This window comes from Lontra canadensis, unplaced genomic scaffold (assembly GCF_010015895.1).
Source record: "Lontra canadensis isolate GAN:19392208 unplaced genomic scaffold, GSC_riverotter_1.0 scaffold159, whole genome shotgun sequence".
Taxonomy (NCBI): Eukaryota; Metazoa; Chordata; class Mammalia; order Carnivora; family Mustelidae; genus Lontra; species Lontra canadensis.
In genome coordinates this window covers 1,189,281-1,212,684 of record NW_022631153.1, presented here as the reverse complement: position 1 = coordinate 1,212,684, position 23,404 = coordinate 1,189,281, and the positions used below count along the sequence as shown (strand labels likewise).

General features: G+C 39.0%; 1 protein-coding gene across 1 annotated transcript in view; it reads left to right on the top strand.

The window, feature by feature from the left end:
• The window catches only part of FGL1 (fibrinogen like 1), a 29,506-nt gene extending 13,649 nt beyond the window's left edge, over positions 1 to 15,857 (top strand). Inside the window, exons 3-8 of the mRNA XM_032844944.1 lie at positions 301 to 481; positions 6,406 to 6,565; positions 7,022 to 7,119; positions 10,567 to 10,655; positions 10,855 to 11,042; positions 15,345 to 15,857. Of these exons, the coding sequence (XP_032700835.1) occupies positions 301 to 481; positions 6,406 to 6,565; positions 7,022 to 7,119; positions 10,567 to 10,655; positions 10,855 to 11,042; positions 15,345 to 15,504 (876 nt within the window). The 3' untranslated portion in view covers positions 15,505 to 15,857. The remainder of the gene's footprint in view (positions 1 to 300; positions 482 to 6,405; positions 6,566 to 7,021; positions 7,120 to 10,566; positions 10,656 to 10,854; positions 11,043 to 15,344) is intronic.
• Positions 15,858 to 23,404: the final 7,547 nt, after the last annotated feature.

Below are 23,404 nucleotides of genomic sequence, written 5' to 3'. Positions count from 1 at the left end.
AAATTCCTGAGCAAGTTGCCTCACTAGGGTTGAGCCAAGTCCTCCCTCCTGGAATCATTACGAAGTTCAAAAGAGATGAGTCTAAAGCTCTTAGTATAGTCACTCAGATTATTTCATATTAATATATAATTTTTTGGTTTAAGCAATTTACCGTACAAATAGTATGAGAGCTTTCAAACCACTTTCTGGTTGGAATAATATTCTGAAATTGGAGTTGGGGACAAAACTGGCTCATTAATTTGTCCAACTTGTTAGGGGCATTTATTTCCCACTGAGAATGAGATGCACATTGCTTTGCAGGCCCTTGAGAACTGTCTCCAGGAGCAGGCACGGCTCAGAGCCCAGGTGCACTTGCTTGAGACCCGGGTCAAGCAGCAGCAAGTCAAGATCACGCGGCTTTTGCATGAGAAGGAAATCCAGTTCCTTGATAAAGGAGAGGAGAATACTGTCATTGACCTTGGAGGCAGGAGGCAATACGCAGGTCAGAACCTGTTTTTCTTATGTGCTTCAGGAACTTACAGTATACATCCATGTGCAATGCGGTCCTCGTTATTTGGTACTTTGGGTTTTGCTAAAGAGCTTTTCCTATTCCAATAACAAGCAACATGAAGCATGATTCTAAATTTAAATATCTTCTACCACATTTTATCCTTTCTCTCTATAATCTCTGCAGGGGATGTTTAATACCAATGCTAACTATCTCAGAATTTCTATAGTTTAATGAGAGATCAAAGACAATAGATTGTTTACATATCGGTGTGCAAATAACATGATATTTGTGAAATTTTATAGTTGAGTTTTATTTTTATTTGAGCATCATTTCTTGTTATATTTATACAGTTTCCCTTCTGAAACCACTATGCGCTTTAGCACAGTAAAGAAGTTAAAAGAATAAAAGGGCGGGGAAAGAAAAAGGATTACAATTATTTAGGGAAATGCAAGAGTTGTGTTTACATGTATATTTTATGGTTTGGTAATTTTTCCTTTTGATTGGGCCAGTGTTTCCACCCAGAAACTAAATGATCTTAGACTGTCAAGGCATTGCACATATCACTACGTGTAGCATTATTCCTTATAGAAAATTATTCACTCGTCTTCCTCCAGGCATCTTTTATAGTAAACAAACCATAGTTGTCAGAAATGATAATGCCAAATAGAGCACTTTGTTCCTATGTCTGCTCTAGCTTCTGTTATGACGTACTATAATTTCTTTGTCTATGCATCTGTCCTGATCAATTAACCTGGCACTTTGTAAGATCTGGGATGATGTTTCATCATTCTTTCTTCCCTCTTGCCTATTCGAGTCCCTGGAATATAATAGAGCTTCACGTTTATGAATGAAAGCAAGGTATAAGTACATTGAGATAAGAAGCCCAGATAAGCAAATACAAGTTGAAAAATAGATCTGACCATAATTGAAAAACTGTAGAGGCTGAAGAGATTCCGAGCTGATAGAATAAAGACATCTTTATTTTGTGTTTCTAAATATACTCATCAGTGTAGGATATAAGAATTGTGAGAATTTTAGAAACTATGCTGCAACAAAATGCTCCCTTTTTCTTTCTTTACCAAGAACCTAATCTCCTTCTGGTCAGACTTTCATCCGGCGGCTCCTGACACTCTGTTGTCCAGCCCCTTGATCTTCTATCCTTGATTCTTGGAGTCCAACAGCCCCTCCTCCTTTTAGGGATCAGAAGGAGGCCTGAGGAACAGGGATTGGAGGTAGCATTAGGATGGCCCGTGCCTCTGTGCCATTGAACAAAGAGGAACCAAGGCTGGCTGGGGTAAAAATAGGCTTGGGAAACAAAGGCACCGTCTGAGGCAGTCTCGGAGGCAAAGAACCAGGAAGTAGAACCTAAGAAGAGACCCATGGGGATGATTAGGCAAGACAGTGAAAGAAGGCTTAGGAAAGCAATCAAACAAAAAGCAGAATCAGTAGAAACTCCTTGAAGAGCTTGATTCTGAGCCAGGGCTACCCAATAGAATCATGTGGTGACCTTGTAAAATGCTGATGCCAATAATAGAGCCATGAAGGCTCTGGGGTTTTACTCTCTTTGCAGCCTGGCAAGTTAGCTGCCACTGTTTCATGGATGCCAGTGGAAGAAAAGAGACTCCTGGGTCAGGACTTCATGTTCAAACCAATATCCCTTGTTGCAAATACTCAAGAAGCAAAATGGGGTAATCCAGGTGCAGAATGTGCAGGCACCAGACAGTGTCACAGCTGAGGAACCCTGAGCTTAGGAAACGTCAGGAGACGTTATTGTTATGAAAGTGGACAGAAATTAACCGTCATATGCTCTTCTAGAGGGAGACACTGTCTCTGTCTTCTAAGGCTGTTTACTATACAAACATCCCTGAAAAAATGAGTCCAGAACATGAACTCTGCTTATAAAATGTGCAGAAAGGCAATGACCCATGGGGAAACTGTGTACATGCGGTGCCTAGGCTCCACTCCAATTAAATGAGAATTTAGGTTGCAATTAAATGAGAACCCCTACAGGACTGAAAAGGTTTTGTGCTTTTGCTGGTGGATGCGGATGAGATTGTTCAAGACCAGAATGAGGTCAGGCTTCTCCCGGAATTTCTTCTCACAGACTGAGGTCACCTAGTAGAAGGTTTTGCTTCTTTTCAGATAGGAGGTATTGTGGCAGTTTAATAGTGTTTTCATTCGATAACTTTCGGGGCCTAATTGTAACGCAGTCAGTTATCCACTTAGCAGGCTTTAGCTACCCATCTGAGACCAGAAATGTAAGATACAGATGTCAGGGTAGGATCTCAGTGAGCTAATTAGGCCAATCATTGTTGATAATAGGTTGATTCAGAGAAGGGCGGGGGGTGGGGGGGGAAGGGGGTAACCAGAATGGCCAAATGGCCATTAGATTGATGACTTAGGGGCTGAGTTGTACCCTCCCTATTCATATGTTGAAGTTCTAACCCCTAATGCCTATGAATATGACTATTTGGAGATAGAGCCTTAACAGAAGAGATTAAGTTAAAATAAGGCATTTAGGATGGGCTCCGCCAATCTGACTAGTATCTTTATAAGAAGAGACACCAGGGACCCTGGCACACAGAGGAAAGACCATATGAAGAGACAGCAAGAAGGCAGCCATCTGTAAGCCAAGGATAGAGGGTTCAGAAGAAACCAATCCTGCTGGCACCTTATATGAGTCCAAAAGTGGTACACAGCCAATCTCAAGGTCAAGGAACTTGTAGGTGCAAGAGAAATACCATTATTCCAAATTCCAAACTAAGCTCAAAACCCAGGGTATCTATTCAGATACAATCTGAGCAGGTTGTAAACACAGATTGGATCCAGTCATGTCAGGAGGCAGAGGATTGAATGTTTGTTCCCAGCACTGTGCAACCAGTCATGGAAAGAATGAGGTTTAGGAGCTAAAACTCCAATCCCTGCATCAGCAGTGCTGGGCAGAGACCTTGGGAAACAAGAAGTCACCAAGGAATAAGGTATAAATCAGTTACTAGGGAATGGAAATACCAAGGTCAGAGGAGGACTGACTGTATAAGCAGGAGTTGGATGGAAGAGTCTCTTGGACAGGGTCTAGACAAACTACTGTAGTGTGTGTATGTGTTTGTCTTATAACATTACAACACATATAACAGACCTTTTCTGGTTTTGGATATAACATTGAAAAAAAAAAAAAAACCCTCACAAGTTAATAGATCTGTGTCATAGAAGCATTGAAGCCTGGTTTCAAATTCCAGCAGCCCATCTTGCGTATGTAGCCTTCGGGCAAGTTACTTAACCTTTACAGCCCTCATATTCCTCATCTGTAAAAGGGGAATGGTAAGAATGTTTCTTTGTTGTAAAGACTAAGAGTTAACACGTGTAACATGATTACAATAGCATTCAGTGCAAAAGAAGCTCTCAATGAAGGTCAGCCTTCTATCCACATTATTATAAACTCTCTCCCTTGTTTTCACAGGAGCAAGCGTACACACCCTACCCCCCTCAAGAATCCTGTCCTCTCCAAGGGACCAACATCCTTTCTTCTTTTAAGTTTCCTTCTTAATGTTGCCCAGGGGGTGGAGAATGACTATAGCAGGACCAACTCTAGCATTTCCTAGCATGCCCCTGGGTGGCAGTGGAGCTCCTGCTGGCCTTTCTTTGAGCTTAGAATGACTTTGGTTCTCAGCTTTGAGCTCAGCCACCATTCTGGGCCAAGAGGGAAGTCCATTTGGCAGGCGGTCATGTCACTTTGTGAAGCTTAAACATTGAACCTTCCAACATGGCTTGCTTTCTGCATGATCAGAGAAAGTATTCACCTTGTCCAGTTCAGTGCAGTGTTTGTCAGAGGGCAGGAAATCTTGGCCTCAGTCTAGTATTATGTAAGTATCCAAAAATCCCTTTTTGTTTTTTAGACTCCCATGAGCACAGAGCTTTCTAACCCTGCCCTTGCCTGCCTATTCTCCAGAGAGCTGCGTGGGTCAAAACATTTTGGAAATCATAGTTTTAAATACCTAGTTAATGTTTTACACCCTACGTTGCTTGAACTTCCTGCTATCATAGTGTAAGTAAGTTACATTTCCCCAAGGTAGGCTTCTTATGTCTAACTTACTTCTTATGAAGAGTTTTGCTACTGGTGCTTTTTTGATGTTTTGTTTTGTTTTTTATTTGTTGGGTGTTTTTTGTTTTTTGTTTTTTGTTTTTTTTTGGGGGGGGGGTTTGAAAGTTGAAAGCTTTCCTCAATTCAAGTTGTGTTTGGTTTTTCCCTCTGGGAAGAAGGAAAAAAAATTAGAAACACAAACAAACTTGCAGTTGGCATAAAATAGAAACAAATAGAAAATGTTGGCTGCAAATGCTATATTCACAAAGTTTTCCAGAGGAAAAAGTTATAGCTAATCATTTCCATCTTTGCCTGGAAAGTAGTCTGAATCTTTGGAGTCTTTACTATTAAGATCTTTGGTAGGAGATTGTACATAAGCAAAGCACTCCTTCCTTAACAAGGTTAAATCTGCTTACTTTAATGAAAAGTGTATAACTTACTTGACCACAAAATATAAGCTTTTGAACAACACTGAACTAATTTTAGGTAGTGCTTTTCATCTTGTTTAATTGCCAAAAAAGGATTTTTTTTTTTTTTTTAAGGATCCAGCATGCATAAAGAATGGGCTTCTGAATCTCATAAATAAACATACAAATAAAGCTCATATCATTACAAAGATGATCATCTCACCAAAGCAGTAGTAGATGATTGGTCTTAACCTGGGGAGGGTTCTTGAAAGTGATAAAGGTTCTTTATTTTCTTTCCTCTCCAAATTTATATCGCCTATTCCACCAATTTAATGTGTAGTATGTTTTATTTGTAACAAAACAGAGTTATAGAAAATTTGTCATCAAAGCAATGAAAATAAAGAAAGAACTTTAAAGTATGATAATAGGATAGAATCCTCCCATCAGGAGCAGAATTTTTTAAAAAAGGAAGGAAACTAACAAAATTATAAGGGTACAATGTGAAAGTTAACTATAATGTTAAGTTACAGTATTTTTACTCAAAAGTCTATAGCTAGGTATTTTTGAGACCATCTCTTTCTAGTGGCCACTACTTTAACCAACTTTTAAACATAGCTTCCTAGGCATTGAAACAATAGTGAAGTCCATACTTGCCATATTCTCTAAGTGTGTACCTATCAGCCTAGATGAGACCCAGTGGGCTATTAATTTATCTTATCCTCAAGTAATTTAAGAAATAGATACTACTTTTTGCTGACAAATTGGTACATATGTTTGCTTTAATATCAAAGAAATATGGCAGAGAAGAACATAGGAATAAAAGGAATAACAGAAGCTTACAGTTTTTCACAAAAACATCTAAGAATGCCTGGACTGTTAGAAATTTCACTGGGTTAGTAAAAAAAAAAATCTGTTGAGACTGGGAAGTTATAAGAATCTAACAAGAAAATTACTATTTTGAATTAACCTCAAGTTGTTCAGAATGATTCATAATCCTCTGAGTCAAGATAACCCATATTAAATTATTTGTTTGAGGCTATATTTCTACTTTCATTTCAGCTTCCTAGGAGAGATAACTTCTACTATTCTGTCAGATAAAACTCTAAGTTCCAATTAAATACACTGTAATTAACTGAACATATATAATTTTTTAATTGTTTTCCATAAAAATCAGAAATGAGAAACCAAATCCCTCTTTTATTTTCATGATCATGTCAAGGAGTCAGATGATAATTAAATAGTAGGAAAGGAAATAAGACTTTCCTAATATCTACTGGAATATGTCCAAGATGCAATTTTAAAAAGCTAATTATCTGCACCATGTGTTTATCTGTCTCCATTAGTATTGAGTAATCTTATCTAGAGGCTCTCGTGGGGGGCGTGGAGGAAGACACTTAACAAATTATTATATTACCTTGTTTTGCAAACAGACTGTTCAGAGATTTTTAATGATGGTTATAAGCGCAGTGGATTTTACAAAATCAAACCTCTCCAGAGCCCAACAATGTTCTCCGTTTACTGTGACATGTCTGATGGAGGAGGATGGACTGTAATTCAGAGACGATCTGATGGCAGTGAGAACTTTAACAGGTGTGCTAATTATGACATAGTATTTATTTGGAGTAGCATGTGTGAGATTCATAAAAAGCTAAGCCTTTTAAAAATTACATCCTGAGGTCTATAATTAGTATTTCACTCTCTAAATAAGAATATTGAGGGGGCACCTGGGTGGCTCAGTGGGTTAAAGCCTCTGCCTTCGGCTCAGGTCATGATCCCGGGGTCCTGGGATCGGGCCCCACATCAGGCTCTCTGCTCCGCAGGGAGCCTGCTTCTCTTCCTCTCTCTCTGCCTGCCTCTCTGCCTACTTGTGATCTCTGTCAAATAAATAAATAAAATCTTAAAAAAAAAAAAAAGAATATTGAAAGTGCATTTACTAATTGAAAAAATGCTGGGGATGGTGGTGGTAGTTGGGAGGGGTGAGCGCCTCGGTTCTACAAAGGTCCTTTTGGGTTTTGCTAAAATCAGCTTTCACTTTAAATTTTTTAGAGGCTGGAATGACTATGAAAATGGCTTTGGAAATTTTGTTCGGGAAAATGGTGAATATTGGCTGGGAAATAAAAATCTTCACTTACTGACCACACAAGGTAAGGTTTGCCTGTTACCAAATTCACCTGAAGTACAATTAAAAAAAAAAACAACAATAAAATGTTTTTCACTAAATGACAGGCAACGGAACCAATTCAGTAACTGTTGTGTTTTGCAGGCAATGATCCCTTCTGGGCAATCATCCCTTTTATGCAACATGGCCACTGAAAACTAGGACCAGAGGCAAAGAAACTAGATCTGCACTGGGGGTGGGAGATTTCTCATATATTTATTTTCTATTTCCAGAAAAGAAATGGAATGTCATCCTCCTTCCTTTTTTAATGCCTTGAGTTCCTCAAAATATCTATACTGGGTCAGCTATCTATTGCCACAGTAACAGTATATAACAAACCACTTCAAGATTTACTGGTTTAAAGTCACAGCCATTTATCATTGCTCAACAAATGTACAAGTTGGCTGGGCAGTTTTGCTCATCAGGGCTGCTGATGTTGGCTGGGCTTGCTGGTGGGTCTGTGACCAATTCCCTGGTTTGTGGGAGGCTGGCTGCTATAGGCTGCCCTCAGATGGAATGATCGGGCTCTGCTCTATACAGTCTCTCTTCCAGGTAGCCGGCCTGGACTTGTTCCTGTAGCTCAGGCAGAGTTCCAAAAAAGAGAGGGCAAGTAGGAATGTTGCTTGAGATCTAGCCTTAGAACTGGCACATGGTCATTTTCACTGCCTCCTTCTGGTAAAAGCAAGTCACAGGACCAGCACATTTTAAGGGGAAGGAAATAGACTTAATGGAAGGAGTTACAAAGTCATATCGCAAAGGTTGAGACAAACAATTGGGGCATTGGGGCTGTTTTTGCAAATAAATACCGTAATAAATGTCCCTGTCTCCACCGCCCTCAGCTTTCATTTTTTAGAATTTCGAAGATACAGCAAAACTGAAAGAAGAGTCAAATTACCGCATAGTTTCTACACTAACATTTTAGTTTTTATTAGTTTAATCACATATCTATCCCTCCATTGAGCCATTTTATTTTATTTTATTGACACATTTCAAATTGAAGACACCTGTACAATTTCCCTCATGTCTTATGTACTGCCTGGGTATCTTCTACTAGGGTTCAATATTTGTCTAGAATATCATTAGTGTGATGAATTTTCTGAGCCTCTCATTTCCATGATCATTTACTCCACGTCATTCCCTTCCTTGCCTCGAGTGTAAATCTGAGATTGTAGACATGTCCACTCAGGTCTGATTCAGAATGTTTTATAAAAGGCAATTGTATTGCTCAAGAAGGCGTGCTCTATCCCATCAGTGATGCATTAAACATAAAAGCAAGGGTTTGCTTCCTTCATCCAAGTTAAGGAAAGTGATTGTTGTTTCTATATTCATAATTCATAAGTTGGATTATAATTATAGGGATCTTTGAGACACCAGAATAATAGAGAGGATAGATAATCCTGGAAGCCCGATACTTTTCTTTGCTTGCCCTTCTTGTGATCAATGCTCTCGAAATTTACATAAGATGTCCCTTGCTTCAGTGTATTTATTTTCCTACTTTGGAGTGTTTTATGATAGGTATGTAACACTTATCATACCTGCTTTTTTTTGCACGTTAATATTTGTCTGATTTCTTATTGAAACTATGAAAACCTTAAGAAGTAACTCTTGGCTCCTTCTAAAGTTCAAAATTATTTGTCAGATTATTACTAAATGCTTATTTACCCGGAGGCACATTACCAACACATCTCCTTCCCCTTCATGTTTTAACTGGTATTCAGGCTCCTACTCCCATGACAGTAAAAATGAATTTAGCAGTTTCAGGCTTCACAACCACATATCATATCATCCCAAGGAAAACCCAAGCTTTTGCAATTCTTTAATTGTGAGAGCACTTAAGGCTAGTGAATTTCCTCTGAAAATAGCTTTGTGCCCATTACATAAGTTTTGACTGGAAATGTTTGCAATAACATTAATTTAGGAATGGTCTATAATTGCATTTATATTTATTTATCGACCATAAAGATATTAAGATGTTACCTGAAACATTGAGTCTGACTTCATATCTCTTAGACAATGCAGAAGTATTTTTTTTTTTTTGGAGAGTTAACTTAACCTGCCTTACTGTTCTCATCCACTTCACAGTCTTGGCTCAGATAAACTTTATTGCCTTTTGATGAGATTAGAGGGTCTCTCTCAGAATCCCACATTAGAGAGCTCCATGGGAGGAAGGGTCTGTGGGGCTAGAGTGCCAAGGCCAACAAGAGCCCACACTCCGCCCCACTCAGTAAGGGTCAATCCAGCAATCCCTGCCCAAACAGCCCTGAGCTTGTTTCCAGGACCTCTGTGAGCCTGCATTATCTATTCCTCCTTGAAAAGATTGTCCCTCTGGTGAGTACACCCTTAAGCCTGAGGGAAAGCAAAACAACAGCTTTTAGTGGGGGTATAAACAGAGCTTTCCTGTGCAGCCTGGAACAACCACAAATGTGGACAACGTCCCTTTCTGTGAGTGATGGGGATAGAGATAGAGATAAGAAAAGAGGAGGCAGACCATACATAAGACCTGTGTGATGGGGTCCGGAGGGTCTCTCTCCCTGGTCCTCCACATTCTGGCTTGGAACCCCAAAGAGACTAAGATACTAAATTCAAACCCAGTCTTATAGGTCATTGTGAAATTTTAGTTGTCAAAGTAGAAGGATAGAATATATATTATCTAACAATTAGTTTGATTTATAACTTTCTGGTTCCTGACAATAGTTCTGTTTTTCAAAAAAAAAAAAGAATAGTCTTTGTGATTCAGAAATGATGAGAAAATGGAGAAAAGAAGATCACTATGAGGATACCAACTAGTTCAATTATTATTTACTTTTAAGATCAACATTCTTATTGAAAGTAAGAAAAAGAAGATAAATGTTTAAACTTCTTAAAATTTCTATTCTTTCATTGTTAGGGTTTGTTTGTTTGTTTGTTTGTTTGTTTTTCCTAGAGAGAGAGAGAGAGAGAGAGAGATCACGTGTGTGAGTAGGGGGCGGGCCAGAGGGTGAGGGAGAGAGAGAATCCTAAGCAGGCTCCATACCCAGGGTGAATCCCAATGCAGGACTTGATCTCACATCATGAACAGAGCTGAAATCAAGAGTCAGGCGCTTAACCCACTGGGCCACAAAGGCACTGCTCATTGTTATATTTCTTAATCTATTAACTAAATAATGACTTATTTTCTGTTGTTCTTTGTCAAGTGAATTGCACTAGCTTTTACCTGTGATAGATCTCTAGAAAACTCCCACCTTTAATATTGTGTTTCTAGCTATTTTCAAGTAAAATACACAATAAAATATTCATGTTGTAAACACACTGGAATCACTGTTAATTCTTTGAAAACTGACTCATGGCAGAAGGAAATGGTTTAAGTAAATTAGAGCCAGGAGTTGTTTTAAAACCAATGTCATCTCACACATCAGAAATATCTTATAATTTCTTGCTTGTTTTTTTTTTTCAGGAGACTACACTTTAAAAATTGACCTTGCAGATTTTGAAAAAAATAGCCGTTATGCACAATATAAACTTTTCAAAGTTGGAGATGAAAAGGTACTGAAATTTTCAGATAAGTAACATCATGAATTAATGTGTAAAATATAAACCCTGAAGTCAGGGAAACAAAGATATGTAATAGGACCTGTTCTTTGGTTATTAAATAAACATATTATTAACATTAATATTAATTCTTAACATTAATTTAACGCATTATTGTGACAATTGATAGTGGAAGTTGCCTCTTTTCCTTTAGAATTCCTATGAGTTGAATATTGGGGAATATTCTGGAACAGCCGGAGACTCCCTTGGAGGGAATCTTCATCCTGAGGTGAAATGGTGGGGTAGTCATCAAAGAATGAAATTCAGCACACGGGACAGAGATAATGACAACTATGAAGGGAATTGTGCGGAAGAAGATCGGTCTGGCTGGTGGTTTAACAGGTTTGCATTTTATAAACATAGTTGTGATGGCGTTGATGATATTTCACTGGTGAGCATTAATTATAACATGAGGTAATGTTGTCTCCTTTGTAGTACTCACATTATTAAGTAATCATCCTTATTAGAATTCTTCAGTGATGAAGTATTTTTGAAGATTTGTTCATTGTGTGCATTAATAAAGCTTGAGAGGTGTTATAGAAATAGATCAAATTACGACTTATGCAAAAATTGCTTGCAAAACAAAAATGGGTGAGTTATAAACAGTTGACCACAAATTAACATTAAGATATAGAGAACATTTATATAGGAGAAATATTTTCAGCATTCTAATAACCAGTTTGGTCTTCACCTTCTCCTATCATATGAAATGGCCGTGTTATTTTCTGTAATTTTTTTCTGTGTAAAACTACTTTTCAATCACTGTGACTTCCATTACATCACTGAATCCAAGCTCCTCCCAATAGAGAAATTTCCTCTACAATATTCTTTTTTTAAATTTTTAGTTTTTTATTAACATATAATGTATTATTAGCCCCAGGGGTACAGGTCTGTGAATCGTCAGGCTTACACTCTTCACAGCACTCACCATAGCACATACCCTCCCCAATGTCCATAACCCAACCACCCTATCCCCACCTCCCTCCCCCCAGCAACCCTCAGTTTGTTTTGTGAGATTAAGAGTCTCTTATGGTTTGTCTCTCTCCCCAGTCCCATCTTGTTTCATTTTTTCCCTCCCTACCCCCCACGACCCCCCCACCCTGCTTCTCAGATTCCTCATATCAGGGAGATCATATGATAATTATCTTTCTCTGATTGACTTATTTCGCTAAGCATGATACCCTCTAGTTCCATTCACGTCCTTGCAAATGGCAAGATTTCATTTCTTTTGATGGCTGCACAGTATTCCACTGTGTGTATATATGTATATGTGTGTGTGTGTATATATATATACACACACACCACATCTTTTTTATCCATTCGTCTGTTGATGGACATCTAGGTTCTTTCCATAGTTTGGCTATTGTGGACATTGCTGCTATGAACATTTGGGTGCACGTGCCCCTTCAGATCACTACGATTGTATCTTTAGGGTAAATACCCAGTAGTGCAATTGCTGGGCCATGCAGTATATCTATTTTAAACTTTTTGAGGAACCTCCATGCTGTTTTCCCTTCTACAATCTTCTTTTTTTTTTTTTTAAGATTTTATTTATTTATTTGACAGACAGATTACAAGTAGGCAGAGAGGCAGGCAGAGAGAGAGGAGGAAGCAGGCTCCCTGCTGAGCAGAGAGCCTGATGTGGGGCTCGATCCCACGACTCTGAGATCCTGACATGAGCCAAAGGCAGAGGCCTTAACCCACTGAGCCACCCAGGCGCCCCTCCCTTCTACAATCTTCTTGACACCTAATTCCACCCTCTGGCTGAATATTTCAGTGTTACTTTTTCAGCTAGTCCATTCCATTTTTTAATTGCACTCAGTTTTTCCTTTTATTAACTTGAAATCTGCCTTCCTATATCTTGCCAGATTTTTTTCTCAGTAGTTAATAGAGCAATTGTAAATCTTTTTCAACAGAACCCTGCAGGCAATGGTTGAGAAGATATTTATTATATTCCTCAATATTTTCTCTTCTCTAGGCCAGGTATTCTTGACTGTTTAACTGTTCTCCACCCAAGATGCTTTCCAGATATCTCCCTTTGTTGTAATTACAAAGTTTAGGCAAGAATGGAAACTTCATACAGTCTTCCTTAAAAATAACCTGATGGGTCTGCTATGTCTGCAAAGCAGATGTGCTCCCACTGCTAGGCAGTGCACAAGTGTTGAATGGCTTTTCTCTTTAGAAAACAAGGAACACCTCAAAATGTCTAGACATTAAGATTTTCCATTATGGAATCTTCAGTAAGTGAGTGTTTCTGGAGTGTCAGATTTTCCATATTATTGAAGATTATGCATTAAGTTCCATAATCCAAATTTTAACCTTGTTTTTGTGATGTAAGTACTTTTAAAGCATTTTGCAATTCTCTATCTTATTAAATGGAGGTAGACAAGGAATATGTTAATTTTCCCTAAAAGTATGAGATTCCTCCCCAGGAACATCAGTTATGGGATGTGCTGCTTTTGGAGTTGTAGATTCTATGGCAAGACAGCTAGTGGTAGATAGAGTGGCGTGTCAAGTTGAAACTAAGTGCTTGTAAAAAAAACAGAGTTTTCTCTGGACCTTGCTTTTTTAAAAGTTTGAGTCCATGTAATTTTTGGTCACTTGTAAAGGGACTAGAGCACATACAGCAGTGAGAGAGGACAGAGAAACAACGGTGTCTTTCCATCTTGGCAAATCAAAGGTGATGAGAGTCTTTTCCCTGGTGGTTTTCTTGTGCTTTTAAAAAGGCTTCTCTTCCTCCTCCTTTTTCCTCCCCTGTCCTTCTAAATTAGCATATGTAAAAATGATCAGCATTATGTAAAACTTATTATCCATAAATCACTAAGTTGCAAGATCTCTTAATGTTTGATTTGGAACAGAAGGCCAGACACGGAAATAACAATCCTATCAGTTAACATTACCATGAACTTTCCTCATTGACTGGCTGCTATTGTATCTAAAGGACAACCAGCACATATTAACATGGGCAAATAAATGATTTACTTGACTCTAGATACAGGGGTTCAGAAATGACAAAGAAAGGCAGGTCAGTAGCCGGGGCTGCCAAAGAATCCTTCATTATCCTTGAAGCCAAAGGAGATGATATGTATGTACAGGTGGAAAATCAGTAAAGGTGGAGAAAAAGTCAATTGCTCCAGAAGTTTGGTGCTATTTCTACCATGCCTCCAATTCCTCTTGTTTAATCCTATCATCCTCTTCTTCCTTACCCTCATTTTTTTTTTTTTTTTGCATCCTCAAGTTCTTCTAACGTACATGAAATGTGGCTCTTCATAATCATCCCTCACCTACAAGGTATCCTTTCGCCACATAGCAAACCAGTCACTGAGTGTGGATGTCTGCTTTGCTCATGCAAATGCCCACAGCCACTTCACCAAGGGAGCCCCAGGCATCTCCCCAGCTAGTTGCAAGTTCAGGCTGCTTCAGAAACAGCTGGAAAATTTGTCTTAGAATAGCAAGATTTTTTATGTTTACCATGCAGTCAATTTTCCTAATGGGATTCAAATCACAGACCCAATAAAAATTGTATACATAGTAAATGTCTCTAGGAAAACAGAGATAGGCCAAAATATAAAATCAGGAGGCTCAGTTTAAAGTACTTTTTTCTAACATTACTTTCTATGCAGTTTTAAGAACACAGTAAGTTTTTGATACTTGCAGAGTTAGCATACATGGTTTCAGTTATATCCGGTTAAATCAGGAGACTGGAGAGTCAGCAATAGCAAATCACTAAGCTGGTTAAGTGATCCACGCCAAAACTCAGCATCTAGGTTACATTATATGCTTTTTTGATTCAATAATTTAGGTACTTTCCAAAGATTTTTTTCAGAACTATCCCTTGTGAATGTTCTCCTTATATCCTATTATCTGCCATCTTCTCATTGGTTAATCAATAAAGAAATAGGTAGCAACTCATTCCTAAGAGTACACAGAAAATTATTACGTGCTCTTAGTTATCCAGGGGCAAAATGTACAGGTTTTAAAGGAGGAAGTGGGACATTTTAAAATTTATGATCAGTCAACCAACTTATCTAGATCAGAATGATATATGTTAAAAAATTAACTTGGCTACTCAGACAAATGATTGTTGGTTAATTGCTGGAAAAACTTTAAGTGGTGGTTTAGGTTTTGTTCTACCCTGAGGTTAAAATAATGGACACGTTGGCGATTTTTAAAGGGGGAGGAAGGGAGTTTGCTGTGCAAAACTGAGTATCGGCAACAGAAGATGAATGTCCAAGTCGAATTATCCAGGGAAGCTGGCAGGAGAGTGCCTGGCCCCATTGGTTTTGTTAACCAGCACCACGCTTTCAAAGGCTGAAGGTTATAAAGTCGTGTTTTTGTGTGCTTGTTTTCCCTTTTTCTGTGTAAAAGCCATTAAGAACAGAAATGCTTTTTTTTACAGGACACTGCAGGTGACCTGGGTTGTATCTTAAGATTTGTTACAGCAGTTAAGATCCATCAGTGGAAAAAAAAAAACACAACATCTGTTGTAGAAATCTCCTGACTTTTGGAAATTAATCAATATTCCCTTGTCTGGCAAAATGGCAGGGTTCATAGTCAAAATGATTTGATCATTTGCTAGCCAATGAAAGGGTTTTAGGAGGGCGATTTTTCTGACTGTTTTGTGTGTATTTTTCTTCCCACTAGGTGTCACTCCGCAAACCTGAATGGTTTATACTACACCGGGTCCTACGTGGCCAAAACGGACAATGGGATTGTCTGGCATACCTGGCATGGTTGGTGGTATTCTTTGAAAGCTGTGGTGATGAAAATTAGGCCAAATGATTTTATTCCAAATACTGTTTAATTTTCCCTGGTGGGCTTTCTTTCTGTAATTAGTCTAGGTTTAACGTGATTTGAAAAATAGCACTTCTGAACATATACGTGCCTATATGACGATGGTAACGGTTATGGGTACTTCTTTTCATTCCCACTTACCTTGATTCCTTAATGCACTTTCAGTACAGAAAATATTTGTATTCTTCAAATAAATATAGATTATTGAATTCTTATGTGCAGAAGGTTATGATAAGCGCTTATGTTGAACAAAAAATAAAAAGCACAGAATATATAACACGTCTTGGGTAAATACATATTAAATCGAGTATACATGCAATTGAAAACACACATGAAAAAAATCCAGTAAGTAACAGATTGCCAAATCAACTGCAGAGACAATAAATATGAGTTAGAATTTGGTTTTTGTTTGTTTGTTTTTCCTTAAAAGATTTTACCCACTTGCTAGAGAGAGAGTACACACAAGCAGGCAGAGGTAGCAAGAGAAGCAGGCTCCCTGCCAAGCAAGGAGCACCAACACGGGACTCGATCCCAGGACACTGAGATCATGACCTGATCCGGAGGCAGGCGCTTAACAACTGAGCCACCCAGGCATCTTTGAGTCAGAATTTGAATGCAGGTCTCTGACTACAGAGCTGGAACTCATCACCACAGTTTAGGGTCCTAATCGCTATAAAATATTATCCTGTATTTTTAGGGCGTTTGTGTAGGTTAACACTTCGTTTTAATTCTTACACCAGCCCTGTAAGGTATTGTTACCACCACCACCACTGCTCCCCACCCCCCCACAACTGACAAGCTGAACATTTGTGGATCTGAGACTTGGTGACTACTCAAAGTTACAAAGCTCGTAAGCCAGGGAACAAGGACTCAACTCCAAATTCAGACTCAAATTCTGATCCAAAATCCAATGTTTTGCTACCATGCCTCCGTTTCTTGTGGATAGAGCTTGGAACTTGGATAAGTGAGGTGGAGGGAGAGAACCTTTCAAGTGAGAGCAAAAGTATGAATAAAGGCAAGATAGTCTGAAAAATAATTGAGTGCCAACTGTTCAAGCCCAAGTGAAGCTCATTTTTTAAATAAAGATATGCACTAACCATATAATCAGAAATATATAAATAATTTTAAAAGCTGATGGTATAAAGGAAAAATACGTTCCTGGGGAAGGTAGAGCAGGGGACCTGACCTGGTTTGGTGGGAAAGGATAAAAAATCTTCCTGGAAGAACTAACTTTTTGAGCTGAGATTTTTAAACTGGGTGTATAGGGGAAATCATTGCAGGCTAAGGGAAACACTGTATAAAGTACACAAAGCAGGAAAGTTTGGGAACAACAACAGGTTAGAGAGGCAATAGAGTTTAGTGACCCTTAAATCCTTAAACTAAGGATTCTGCCACCTGATAGCTGTGTGACCTTGAGTAAGCTTTTTAGCTTCTCTGGCCTCAGCTATCTCATCTGTAAAATGAAGATTATGATAGTACCTGCCCTTAGGGTTAGGTTGAGGATTATACAAGTATTTCAAATAATTCTGTGCAAGGTAAGCAGTGAATAAGAACTATGTGATTATTAAGTGAATAGGTATTCAGGGACAATAATAATAGGTATCTTGAATAATAGTTCACATAAAAATCTTAAGGTTAGCTGTACTTTATCCTCTAACCAGCGTTTCCCCAAAGCAGTGCTTCTGAACCTTTAATGGCACACGTGTTAAAAATGTAGATTTTTGATTTGGGGCTGCGGCCTGAGGTTCAGGTTTTTTAAACAAGTTTCCAGATGGAGCCGATGTTGCTGGTCTAAGGATCACACCTTGAAAGCAATGATGCAGGGAACTCATTTCTATGGGGTTGTAATAATACAGAAGAAAAGGGCTCCTTGATCAACTGCGTTTAGGAGATGATCTATTGAACAAAATTAAATAAATTGCTTTTTTTTAAAGATTTTATTTATTTATTTGACAGACAGAGATCACAAGTAGTCAGAGAGAGAGAGGAGGAAGCGGGCTCCCCGCTGAGCAGAGAGCCCAACGTGGGGCTCGATCCCAGGACCCCGGGACCACGACCTGAGCCGAAGGCAGAGGCTTTAACGCACTGAGCCACCCAGGTGCCCCAGATTGCCTCTTTTTAATATTCAACTCTGCATTCTGAAGTTCTAAGAAGAGCATAAAATGGTCTGCATTTTTATATTTAGTCAGGACTCTGGTCAGCTGTTAGGTATTCGTCACGTGATTATGGCAGTCCAAACAAATGGGGATTTGTTCATCTTACTTAACAAGAACTCAGAACATTCAGCGCTCTGCAATGTGGAAGCTGGTATTTCTGCAAATCACTTTGCTTTTTCCTCAAAATCCCAGGTTGTCCACTGCAGTTCCTGCTTCAGGTCCGTATCAAAAACAGGAAGAAGGGTGAACAGACTTTCATTTACTCCTTTTTGGCCAGACTTGTGTTATATGGTCACTCCATCTGGAACTAAGATCATGAAAGAGAATATTTAATTTTATAGCCTTTAGAACACACAGGCAAGAGGAGTGTCTGCCGTGCCTCCTGGATGTTCATTTCTTTAACGCAGTCTTGTGGGAACACTGTTTCATAAATCAGACTTTGGGAAGGTAGAAATAATGGGGCACCAGTGACCACTTTAAATATGGGTATTATTTGCTCAAGTAGTAGCCTGAAGACTTCACACAATTAGGAGATCAAAAGAAGAAAGGTTTTTAAGGGAGGGGGAAAAAAATGATTCCATGGGGAAGTAGGAGGGTAGCTAAGCAAGTATAATGTTACATAAATCTCAGTAGAATAGTTTTTCAATGCAGAAGGAATGATTTTAAAAACTTTAGTGCCATAAAAAGATGAAAGAGAAAGCATTCAAATGAAAGACCACTGGATTTAGTGATAATGTTTTTTGTGTTTTTCAATTTCAGTGGACTAGGAGAAGAATAGCCAGAAGCCAGAAAATAAAAGCAGTTAGAATAAAATAGATCATTTGAGGAGTTGAGATATAAAAGAGGGAAATTGATCTGACTGGTTTACCTGAAGCCAAGACATGAGGAGACCCCAGTCTAAAATAATATCCTCTGAAATGCCACCACTAAGGAGTTCTTTTTCAGGCTTTATGTCTTTTTAAAATGCAAAGAGGCTTCTAATTTATAGCAGCTGATGACACATTAAGATCAATAAACTCATGAGTGCTTTTTGTGTTTTTGTTTTTGTTTTTAATAGAGCAAAGTATAGAGAAAATGTAAGAAGGCTGATTGCCTGACACAAGCAGAAGGGATTTCTACCAAGAAACAAAAAAGTTTTTTTTTTAAGTGAGAAGGGCCTATGGTCCTGAAACCTGAAAGTACCAACTTCACAAATTTGTCCAAGTCCTAGAGTTTCAGAAAGGCTGTGAATCATAAAATCAAGATCCATCCATAAAGCCCATAATCTATCCTTTGGCCACCATAAAATTAGCTGGGGAGAAAGACAAGTCAACCTATAGGAATTACACCAATTGATAAACAAGATGGTTTAGCATTTGGTTGTTGCCCAAGAAGATTCCAGTCAGACTGTCAGGAACTTAAATTTCACCTTTGTCGTTTTTTTGGTGGCAAATTACATCTCTGTGCTGAGTAGTCTCATCTCTAAAATGTGAATAATAATATAGCCATCAGGTTGCGAGGATTAAATGAGCTAATTGTGCTGGGCACATGCAGTGAGCCCCCGTTCTCCACAGTTTCCATGGCTTCAGCTACCTGCAGCCAGCCACACTGGGAAGCAGGTGATCTTCCTCCTGAAGTATCATCAGCTCACTCGCTGCCTAACAGACCTCACAACACCTAATCTCATCAGGTAGGCATTTTACCATCTCACAGCATCTCAGGAAGAAGGCTGAGCCCAGCGCAACAAGCTGTGCTGAGAGACTGCATTCACGTAACTTGTGTGAAACTATATTGTTATAATTGTTCCGTGTTATTAGTAATTGTTGTTAAGCTCCTACTGTGCCTAACTTACAAGTTAAACTTTAGCATAGGTATGTACATATCAGAAAAAACATAGTCTGCATAGGGCTGGGTACTGTCCAGTTTCAGGCATCTACTGGGGTCTCAGAACTCACGTATACCCCACACATAAGGGGGAAACAACTGTACTAGGTGCTCTGTAAATATTTACTGTGATGATGATGGTAATGCTAATGAAGAAGAGGAAAGTAAAACAGAATATGATAGTGGTGAACTGGAGTGTTCTCAAGGGTTGTAGGTGTGCGAAGAAAGGAAATGGTCAGAGGTTTTCCAGATAAGAGCATATCAAATGAATTTATGACTCTGGGTAAACTATATCTTCTTTACAAGCTCAGCAGTTCAGGTTCTTAATATTACTGGGATTTTAAATCCTCAAACAACAACAAACAAACAAAAAGCCAAGCACCTGGTGGCTCAGCTAGTTAAACATCTGACTCTTGATTTTAGCTCAGGTCATGATCTCAGGGGCGAGGGATTGAGCTCTGCGTCAAGCTCTGTGCTCAGTGGGGAGTCTGCTTGAGATTCTCTCCCTTGGCTTCTGCCCCTCCCCCCCTGCTCTCTCTCTCTCTCTCAAGTAAATAAATAATTCTTTAAAATCTTCAAAAATTAGGGGTGTCTGAGTGGCTCAGTGGGTTAAGCCTCTGCCTTCGGCTCAGGTCATGATCTCAGGGTCCTGGGATGGAGCCCCACATCGGGTTCTCCACTCAGCAGGGAGCCTGCTTCCCCCTCTCTCTCTGCCTGCCTCTCTGTCTACTTGTGATCTCTGTCAAATAAATAAACCCTTAAAAAAAAATCCTCAGAAATTAGAGATTGACACCACAATCTACAGAATGAGCCCAGAGGAGCATTAGATTCTGACAACATGCGTCAAGTTCCTTGCCGGGAACAGGAAGGTCTTCTCCTCTTCTCCTTTCATTTGATGTGGCTTAATTTTTATTTATGATATATATTTGGGTTACACGTAACATTTTGTGATTTTTGTTCTTGTTTGGGGGGGGAAGAAAGCTTTTATCTCTAAAAAAAAAAGGTTCAGACTTCTCCCTTTTCCCTTCATTTTATAGATCAAGAAATTTCCTGCATTTTTCAGATGACAGGTATTTCTGGAAAGAACTGTTACTCCCCTGACTCAGATGAATTAACAAGCTTTGTATACCCAGGGCTGTACTCTGTGTTCTCATGAATGTTGGCATTTCATTTAGAATACTGCCTTAAAAAGCATATACACCCGGTAAAAACTCTGCTCTATGGTGGACAAGCCCAGGACAAGCCGCAACCTTTCAAAGAAGATAAAAGAGGGAATTAAGCATTCAGTCATAACAAGCCAACCCCGTCTCACGGAGAAAATGACATGGGGTATTGTCTCCTTAACTCCTGGGGTGTTGGCACCGTTTGCAGTTTCTAGGCCTTTCTAATTATAGATGTGCTGTGTAACATTGCCTCCACCTGTATGTAAAACCTAACAATGTTGAGCACTCACCACTATCAAAGACTTTTCCAGCTTGAACTAATTAATTCCAACCATCTGGGACAGATAGTATTATTACCCAGCTTTTACAGACACAGAAAATTGCAAGAGACCTTCTCCAAGGTCACGTAGCGATGGGAGTGGGGACTGGAGTGTATTTTGGAATTACTAGCTTGTTATGTGCATGAGAAGGCGACAACATTACAGAGTTTAGATTTAGGAGTAATTTGATTTTTTTTTATCAGGGTGTTAAATAGATACTGCTTTGTTTGCCACTGGCTCACTCTTTGGTTTCTTCTGTAGCTTGTCTCCCAAATGGAATGATCATACCCTTAGGAATTACCATGCACGGCAAAATTCTTTGGAATACCAGGTAGTTTCGGAGCAATGAAAGGTTGTTAACGTAGGCCAGCTGTTTCAACTCTCTTCCTCTATTACACCTGTAGTATCTCTTTTCAGTTGAGTGATATTAGAACACAGAGCTCTTGAAATGTAAAATGAAACCTCTGAAAAGTCAGTTATAAAGGCTTCTCTGTCCTCTTCTGGGAGCCAACCAACTAATTCAGATTCTTCGGAAATCGCATATTCCTCAAAGAAGGTCCTTTAGAGATAATACCAGCTTTTTCATCACTAGTTTTAGAAAGACTAAAAATAGCCCATGTTTCCCTAGTTATGAGAAAGTTAAATTTGAAACAACACTAAGTAACTCATGGGTGGAAAATCACCACCGTTGCCTTGCAGCTTTTCTGCTGGTCAAATAGTTGTGATTTGAAAGCGTGTTGTATCTTCTGGTATTTATACTCATGGTGAAGAGCCAAGAAATCATATGCTTGGAAAAAAAATATATATGTGTGTACCTTTCCAAAAAGTCAAAAGCTGATAAACTTTTATATAGGCAATGATTATGCAAAGTAAGCAATGTCAAGTGAAAATTATATCTTAACAAGAGTTCCATGTTGACTCAGACCGGTAAGACCAGCAAAGAAATGATTCTGAAAACTTTTAAACTATGTAAGGAATTTGGTGAATACAACTAAGAACTTCTTCTAAATAGGGATCTTTTGAAATCCAAGTTCAAAGAACATCTGCGTATTGTTTGTATGTGAGTCAGCATGTAATAGAATGTGTAACTCAGAGGAACTTGGAGTTTGGAAGGATAATGTGTTTTACTCTCAAGGCTGTTTTCAATATCAAGTTGTAGGTCTGGGCTATTTAATTTTTAACAAGTTCCATAAGTAAGTCTGATTCACCTCAACCTTCAGGGATCCTTGGTATCATTCCTCAGCACCCTTCTCCTTCAGGGAAGCTGAGCAGTTTGATATATTAGTTGAAGGACAATCTTCCAGGATAAACCTAAATGTGAGAAAGTTTAAGGGAAAATTTCAGAGATATATTCTCACACAGCTTTCTGAAACAGAGCAGGAAAACGACTATGCTGTGGTGATCACAGTATGCAGATGTCTCTCAGGTGTGCTACCCACATTCTTGAACAACTCCTGCGGATCAGGTGGCCTGAGGCAGGACGCTAAGACAGCTGGTAAGCTCTGCACACTCATTCCTTCAGTCAGCACGCCTGGGTCGGACTACCTGCCAAGGGGTGTGATGCCAGCTGTCCCTCTCCTTGTTTCATAATTTAACAAAATACAATCCCTGGAGCTCACTGATGACTTTATTTCTTTGTAGGAAAACATTTATCAAAGCTAAAACAGGGGTGACACACCACTATTCTTTATACCATCTCTGCCATCATCCAAAACTTCCTGAAAGAGCCTATTTAGAGACTGAAACTTTTCCATGCTGGATGCAGGCCCAGAGTGCTTTTTTTTTTTTTTTTTTTCTCCCGTTAAGTGTGGGTCAGTCCATTTGGCCATTTTCAGTTACGTTTTTTTTCCCCTCCCTTATATCCGTAAATAAAACCTGTCCTACACAGTATTGCTTGCCAAGATGTGAGAAGTCCTCAATAAATAATTCTTTCTGGGCTTAAAACATAAAGATTTAAATATTTAAAAATAAATATTTGTTCTTTTTCCCTAAAAAATATTTTGTTCAAATTTCCTAAAGTAACAGAAAGAAAACATAAAGAACCTTCTTATATATTAAGAGGGTATTTTTGCATAGAGTTAATGGAGAAAGTTTCCAGAGGTGGCAGGATATGAGGACATTCTTGTTTGCTTTTTTTTTTTTTTTTAACCACTAGTGTTTATTGGCAGGAAAGGGGGTACCAGACCTGAGGTCCTTCCTAGGGTGGCTGTGAGCTGGGTTCTGTCATCTTGGTAAGACACTGTGGCCACTGTTTCCAGAATTGAGGAGAGTTTGGGCCTCTTCTCCCTGCCTGTGCAATGTGGGTTCTGGCAGGGTGATTGACTCTAATGGCCCAAGGACAGCTTGGTGGGTCTGCTCCTGCTATCTCCTCGGTGGTATTAGACTGGCTTTGTTTACCCTGCAAAGTT